Source organism: Coregonus clupeaformis, unplaced genomic scaffold, assembly GCF_020615455.1.
Source record: "Coregonus clupeaformis isolate EN_2021a unplaced genomic scaffold, ASM2061545v1 scaf0065, whole genome shotgun sequence".
Lineage (NCBI taxonomy): Eukaryota > Metazoa > Chordata > Actinopteri > Salmoniformes > Salmonidae > Coregonus > Coregonus clupeaformis.
The window spans coordinates 827,501-835,000 of NW_025533520.1; the positions used below are offsets into that span (position 1 = coordinate 827,501).

The 7,500-nt window shown below is 43.9% G+C and overlaps 1 protein-coding gene across 1 annotated transcript in view; it reads right to left on the reverse strand.

Annotated features, from left to right (window-relative positions):
- The window catches only part of sh3bgrl2 (SH3 domain binding glutamate-rich protein like 2), a 37,605-nt gene that overhangs the window by 3,268 nt on the left and 26,837 nt on the right, over window positions 1-7,500 (reverse strand). The window contains exon 2 of the mRNA XM_041873051.2: window positions 1,994-2,179. Coding sequence (XP_041728985.1) covers window positions 1,994-2,179 — 186 coding nt within the window. The remainder of the gene's footprint in view (window positions 1-1,993; window positions 2,180-7,500) is intronic.

Genomic DNA, 7,500 nt, shown 5'->3' on the forward strand with positions numbered 1-7,500 from the left:
TTATATTTATCTGACTGGACACGCGCCAAATAGCCTACACGGCCAATCGCCAGATAATGCTTTTGGGAACGGGCAGAAAACCTTAACGTCGATCCATGAAGGCATTGTGAGAGCATTGTCGAAGTGGAATTCAATAAAGACTAACGCTGCGATAGGAGAGTTGGAAAAAAAAAAAAGGGAGGGCCAGAAAAGTAATGTTTGGGAAAGATTTGGTGAAGTGGTAAAAAAGGATGATAGCAGTGCCGGCTACGTTATGTGTGATGATTGTGAGGCGCTATACAAAATCGACAGTCACAAGACGGGGACTTCAAATAGGCCTTTAAGGAATGTCAAGGGAACTGTAGCCTACTGGTTAGACGGGTTAAATGGAAACTGAAATCTGGTCTATAGCCTCTCACATAGCCTTAATAATAACTCCTGCAGAATTAAGACTTTCTTGCAGTAAAATTATACACCAAATGTAGGCAAAATTTGGACTGGAGTGGAGAAATTTGATTGATTTATTTCTGCATCTTGAGAGAACCAATGCTCAGTTAGATACCATCTGTAGAGGTGATGTCTTTATCATAAAAGCATCATAGAAGCTGATAGTATTTCAACCACACAAAATATCGAAGCCGACCTGAAATCTTATCAGAAACATGTTGGGTCGTTTTCACAGCTTTCTATTTCCTTACAACCGGTCAAACTGATGTCATTTGGACATTTTACACAGAAAATATTTCACGTTCGTTTTTTTGCGTTGTTGTACTTTCTCCCCAGTCCCTAAACGTCTTTGCTCCGCAAAAGATGACAGGGAAAAAACTTTACAGATGTCAACTAGATTGAAGCATTCATTCTATCGATCTATTACATTTATTCTGGTGAGGAAGGGTTTATGGGCAACAAGTAATGGCAGACGAGAAGCTGCATGTATCTAATTATAGACAAGTTGACTAACAAATAGCCTACCAACATGTTTAAAATTATAACTAGAAACATATCGAAATCATGCCAAAAAAAAAATCCTGCAGCCCCTGTCAAAAAATTGTTCTGTAGTCTTTGACTGTAGCCTATTGAACATTTTCTATATTTGCGTGTTAGGGTTCGGTGCGGGCCTCAGATTTTCACATATAGTCGGCGGTTGCGGATGGGTTATTTTTTGCAATTGTGGGCGAACAAATAGCTGATGCACGCACACGATTTTTTTGGGATCCCCATTAGCCGACGCCAATGGCAACAGCTAGTCTCACTGGGGTCCGACACAGAACAACAAATACATTACAGACAAAATACTTTACAATTGACATACATAAAAAAAAAACATTAACATTGCTGTTCACTTGCGCTATATAAAATGGAAGGGAGTTTCATGCACTCACGGCTCTGTATAATACTGTACGTTTCCTTGAATTTGTTCTGGACCTGGGGAGACACACACACCTCCTCTGAGTCTAAAATGACAACAGACATTCCCCGTCGGCACTGGCCAAAGATAGTGCACTATAAAGGGGATAGGGGGGGAATAGGGTGCGATTTGGGACGCAGCCTTGATAATCTGCCCTATGGAGCAATGGGATTACGCCGCGCAGGGGTTACCCAGCAACATGCCGACTCAGCACAGCGCACAGGAGGGCTGACGTTAGCACCGCTAGGCAAGCTCGTTCACCAACTGACCATTCAGGCTACATGCTAACATTAGACCAACTAACAAAGGCTATATGCTAAATGCTAACATTAGATTAGCTAATAAAGGCTACAAAGTCCCGCGGGCATCCCTCGGGACCGACAGAGATCATAGCATGGTCAGCATTTTTCATGCTGCGGTTGGGAGCGGGCTGTCAGATCAGACAACTTCGGGATGAAAATGTTTTTGTTGTACCGCAGATTATTTTTTGAAACTGTCTTCATTCTACTTTGTACACATACAAGTAGAATGGGACCAGTTCTTGCGGTCGCGGGGAGTCGGACAGAAATACATCCATCCATCCATCCATCTATCTATCTATCTTACCCCACAGTAGCAGTCTCCGTTGAAGATCTGTGGGGGCAGCGGGTTGCCCTTGTCTGGGTGTTTCTCCGGGGGGATGTGTTGGTACATCCACAGCCTTCTGTCCTCCACATTGGTGATGTCCACCTCCTGAAAGGAGATCCGGTTGGCCTCCAAGAACCCCACCACAGCCTGCTGGCGCTTCTTCACCTGTAGGGTTGGGGAGAAAGAGACTTCCAATCATCGAGTCAGGATACAGAATTTGGAAGGAAGTTACACGATGCACAAGAGAACCATACTGGAGAAGGTTAACGGTGAAACGTCTGTCACCTGTCCCCTTCTGTCATCTGTCCCCTGTGTCACCTGTCCCCTGTCACCTGTCCCCTGTCCCCTGCCTGCCGCAAAGCAAACCAGACTCCCATATCGACAGACTAAACAAACAAACAAACAAACAAACACCTTCTGACTAAAGCCCTATTGGTTAATGTCACCTTCTGACTAAAGCCCTATTGGTTAATGTCACCTTCTGGCTAAAGCCCTATTGGTTAATGTCACCTTCTGGCTAAAGCCCTATTGGTTAATGTCACCTTCTGGCTAAAGCCCTATTGGTTAATGTCACCTTCTGGCTAAAGCCCTATTGGTTAATGTCACCTTCTGGCTAAAGCCCTATTGGTTAATGTCACCTTCTGACTAAAGCCCTATTGGTTAATGTAACCTTCTGACTAAAGCCCTATTGGTTAATGTCACCTTCTGACTAAAGCCCTATTGGTTAATGTCACCTTCTGACTAAAGCCCTATTGGTTAATGTCACCTTCTGACTAAAGCCCTATTGGTTAATGTCACCTTCTGACTAAAGCCCTATTGGTTAATGTCACCTTCTGACTAAAGCCCTATTGGTTAATGTCACCTTCTGACTAAAGCCCTATTGGTTAATGTCACCTTCTGACTAAAGCCCTATTGGTTAATGTCACCTTCTGACTAAAGCCCTATTGGTTAATGTCACCTTCTGACTAAAGCCCTATTGGTTAATGTCACCTTCTGACTAAAGCCCTATTGGTTAATGTCACCTTCTGACTAAAGCCCTATTGGTTAATGTCACCTTCTGACTAAAGCCCTATTGGTTAATGTCACCTTCTGACTAAAGCCCTATTGGTTAATGTCACCTTCTGACTAAAGCCCTATTGGTTAATGTCACCTTCTGACTAAAGCCCTATTGGTTAATGTCACCTTCTGGCTAAAGCCCTATTGGTTAATGTCACCTTCTGACTAAAGCCCTATTGGTTAATGTCACCTTCTGGCTAAAGCCCTATTGGTTAATGTCACCTTCTGGCTAAAGCCCTATTGGTTAATGTCACCTTCTGGCTAAAGCCCTATTGATTAATGTCACCTTCTGACTAAAGCCCTATTGGTTAATGTCACCTTCTGACTAAAGCCCTATTGGTTAATGTCACCTTCTGACTAAAGCCCTATTGGTTAATGTCACCTTCTGACTAAAGCCCTATTGGTTAATGTCACCTTTTTATAAAGTTGTTTTTGTGGCTTTACTCAAATTAGCCTCAATCAAATTGTACTCTTGTTTGCTAGATTGCAATCTGTTTAGTTTGAAGCTTGTTGGTAGAACATTTAAGTCATTTAGCACACTGGGTCAGACTGGGTCACACACTGGGTCACACACACACTAGGTCACACTGGGCCACACACACACTGGGTCACAGCCAGGCCAGCTACTATGGGGTGGTCCGCTGTGCTTGGTTCTGTCCCTACAGATGTAATGAGAGGATAGTCTATGACAGGATATAACCTTGTGTGTGACTTTAGTAGGAAAAACATCCCAGTGAGGATGCACATAAACTCCCACACTTCTCTGTAGGTTATTAAAACACATACACTAACTGCTGACGGTGCTGCCGTCCTGTGTCTCAGTCTGCTGACTGCTCCAGCTGGACCCAGTCACCATGAGAGAGGGGGAAGAGGGGGAGAGAGGAGAGGAGAGAGAGAGAGAGGGGGGGAGAGAAGAGAGAGAGAAGGGAGAGGGAGAGAGAGGGGAGAGAGAGAGAGAGGAGAGAGAGAGAGAGAGGAGTACTTCAAACCAGCTGAAATAAACAGCAACAGCAGATTGGCATTTATGATAAGCGTCTACCAGTGCGATGTCAACAAATTACGCATTTAGCTTTCATAGGGTTATTGAATACTGGTGGTAGTCTAAAAACAGTGAGGGTTAAAAGTATTTGATCCCCTGCTGATTTTGTACGTTTGCCCACTGACAAAGACAGGATCAGTCTATAATTTTAATGGTAGGTTTATTTGAACAGTGAGAGACAGAATAACAACAAAAAAATCCAGAAAAACACATGTCAAAAATGTTATAAATTGATTTGCATTTTAATGAGGGAAATAAGTATTTGACCCCTCTGCAAAACATGACTTAGTACTTGGTGGCAAAACCCTTGTTGGCAATCACAGAGGTCAGACGTTTCTTGTAGTTGGCCACCAGGTTTGCACACATCTCAGGAGGGATTTTGTTCCACTCCTCTTTGCAGATCTTCTCCAAGTCATTAAGGTTTCGAGGCTGACGTTTGGCAACTCAAACCTTCAGCGAGCTCCACAGATTTTCTATTGGATCAAGGTCTGGAGACTGGCTAGGCCACTCCAGGACCTTAATGTGCTTCTTCTTGAGCCACTCCTTTGTTGCCTTGGCCGTGTGTTTTGGGTCATTGTCATGCTGGAATACCCACCCACGACCCATTTTCAATGCCCTGGCTGAGGGAAGGAGGTTCTCACCCAAGATTTGACGGTACATGGCCCCGTCCATCGTCCCTTTGATGCGGTGAAGTTGTCCTGTCCCCTTAGCAGAAACACCCCCCCCCCCAAAGCATAATGTTTCCACCTCCATGTTTGACGGTGGGGATGGTGTTCTTGGGATCATAGGCAGCATTCCTCCTCCTCCAAACACGGCGAGTTGAGTTGATGCCAAAGAGCTCGATTTTGGTCTCATCTGACCACAACACTTTCACCCAGTTCTCCTCTGAATCATTCAGATGTTCATTGGCAAACTTCAGACGGCCCTGTATATGTGCTTTCTTGAGCAGGGGGACCTTGCGGGCGCTGCAGGATTTCAGTCCTTCACGGCGTAGTGTGTTACCAATTGTTTTCTTGGTGACTATGGTCCCAGCTGCCTTGAGATCATTGACAAGATCCTCCCGTGTAGTTCTGGGCTGATTCCTCACCGTTCTCATGATCATTGCAACTCCACGAGATGAGATTTTGCATGGTGCCCCAGGCCGAGGGAGATTGACAGTTATTTTGTGTTTCTTCCATTTGCGAATAAATCGCACCAACTGTTGTCACCTTCTCGCCAAACTGCTTGGCGATGGTCTTGTAGCCCATTCCAGCCTTGTGTAGGTCTACAATCTTGTTCCTGACATCCTTGGAGAGCTCTTTGGTCTTGGCCATGGTGGAGAGTTTGGAATCTGATTGATTGATTGCTTCTGTGGACAGGTGTCTTTTATACAGGTAACAAGCTGAGATTAGGAGCACTCCCTTTAAGAGTGTGCTCCTAATCTCAGCTCGTTACCTGTATAAAAGACACCTGGGAGCCAGAAATCTTTCTGATTGAGAGGGGGTCAAATACTTATTTCCCTCATTAAAATGCAAATCAATTTATAACATTTGTGACATGCGTTTTTCTGGATTATTTTGTTGTTATTCTGTCTCTCACTGTTCAAATAAACCTACCATTAAATTATAGACTGATAATTTCTTTGTCAGTGGGCAAACGTGCAAAATCAGCAGGAGATCAAATACTTTTTTCCCCTCACTGTATATAGCTGACTTCACAATGGGTTGCTTGTTCATGCTTTGTGTAATTCTGGGTTCTAGAACACAATGCATAAAGCGTTTATTAGAGTCCAAAACGTCTACACATACGTACGCACAGCAGTGTTCTAGAATACTGGACCGTCTACACATACGTACGCACAGCAGTGTTCTAGAATACTGGACCGTCTACACATACGTACGCACAGCAGTGTTCTAGAATACTGGACCGTCTACACATACTGTACGCACAGCAGTGTTCTAGAATACTGGACCGTTGGCTTTCATACTTTTCAAATTCTCAGCGCAGCGCAAGCGATTTCTCCAACTGTCAACACATTCAAATGAATAGAGGATGCGTACCGGAGACGCGTTGGTTGGGAATTGTGGGGAGGTGCGCGTTCAGGCTGTGTGTCCCCCACAGATTGTTTACGTCATTTAACAGACGCTCTTATCCAGAGCCACTTACAAATTAGGTTGGTGCTCTCAGATCCTTGTAACCATGTCACAATGGGACACCAGACTATCGCGTCCCAAGTCTGTGGACTATGATTTACGCTCAACTGTCAAACTCTCTCCTCATAGCAGGCTAGTCTACTACGGTATGGCTCAACATGAACCACTGTCTAGTGCCTTACAAACTCATCTCTGCTGGGGGCCTATTGTGTATAGATACCATGACCGTGTGTGTGTTTGTCAGCCTGTGTGTGTGTGTTTGAGGGATGGTGAGGGCACAATGAAACCATTGTTTTGACGCAAAGACAAATGAGGCCAGGGCAATGTAAAGGAGATGAATGTAGAAGTACTGAACAATCATTAGACAGACAGACAGGCAGACAGGCAGACAGGCAGACAGACAGACAGACAGACAGACAGACAGACAGACAGACAGGCAGACAGGCAGACAGGCAGACAGGCAGACAGACAGACAACACACGGTGACGTAGTGTATTATTGTATGTGTAGTAGCACTGTGCTGTAGTTCAGAGATTAACAGAGATTAACAGAGGACTAATCCTCACACCACCAGTGTGTGTGTGAAAGAGAGAGAGAGAGAGAGAGAGACAGAGAAAATGAACAAGTGAGAGAGAGAGAATGAAAAAGTGTGAGAGAGAATGAAAAAGTGTGAGAGAGAATGAAAAAGTGAGCGAGAGAGAGAGAATGAATGAAAAAGTGTGAGAGAGAGAATGAATGAAAAAGTGTGAGAGAGAGAATGAATGAAAAAGTGTGAGAGAGAGAATGAATGAAAAAGTGTGAGAGAGAGAATGAAAAAGTGTGTGAGAGTAAATGAAAAAGTGAGTGAGAGATTGAAAAAGTGAGAGAGAGAGAGAAAAATAAAGATAATGTGGTTATCTGGGTGGTCACATCTTTGGTTGAAAAAGAGGATGTTGGATCTCGGCTGTTTACAGTAAGAGAGTACCTCTAAAACAACACTACTGTTTACAGTAAGAGAGTACCTCTAAAACAACACTACTGTTTACAGTAAGATAGTACCTCTAAAACAACACTCCTGTTTACAGTAAGACAGGACCTCTAAAACAACACTACTGTTTACAGTAAGATAGTGCCTCTAAAACAACACTACTGTTTACAGTAAGATTGTACCTCTAAAACAACACTACAGTCTGTTATATCTGGTGTTATTCTCCTGTCTTATCCGGTGTCCTGTGTGAATTTAAGTATGATCCCTCTAATTCTCCCATCTCTCTCTCCCT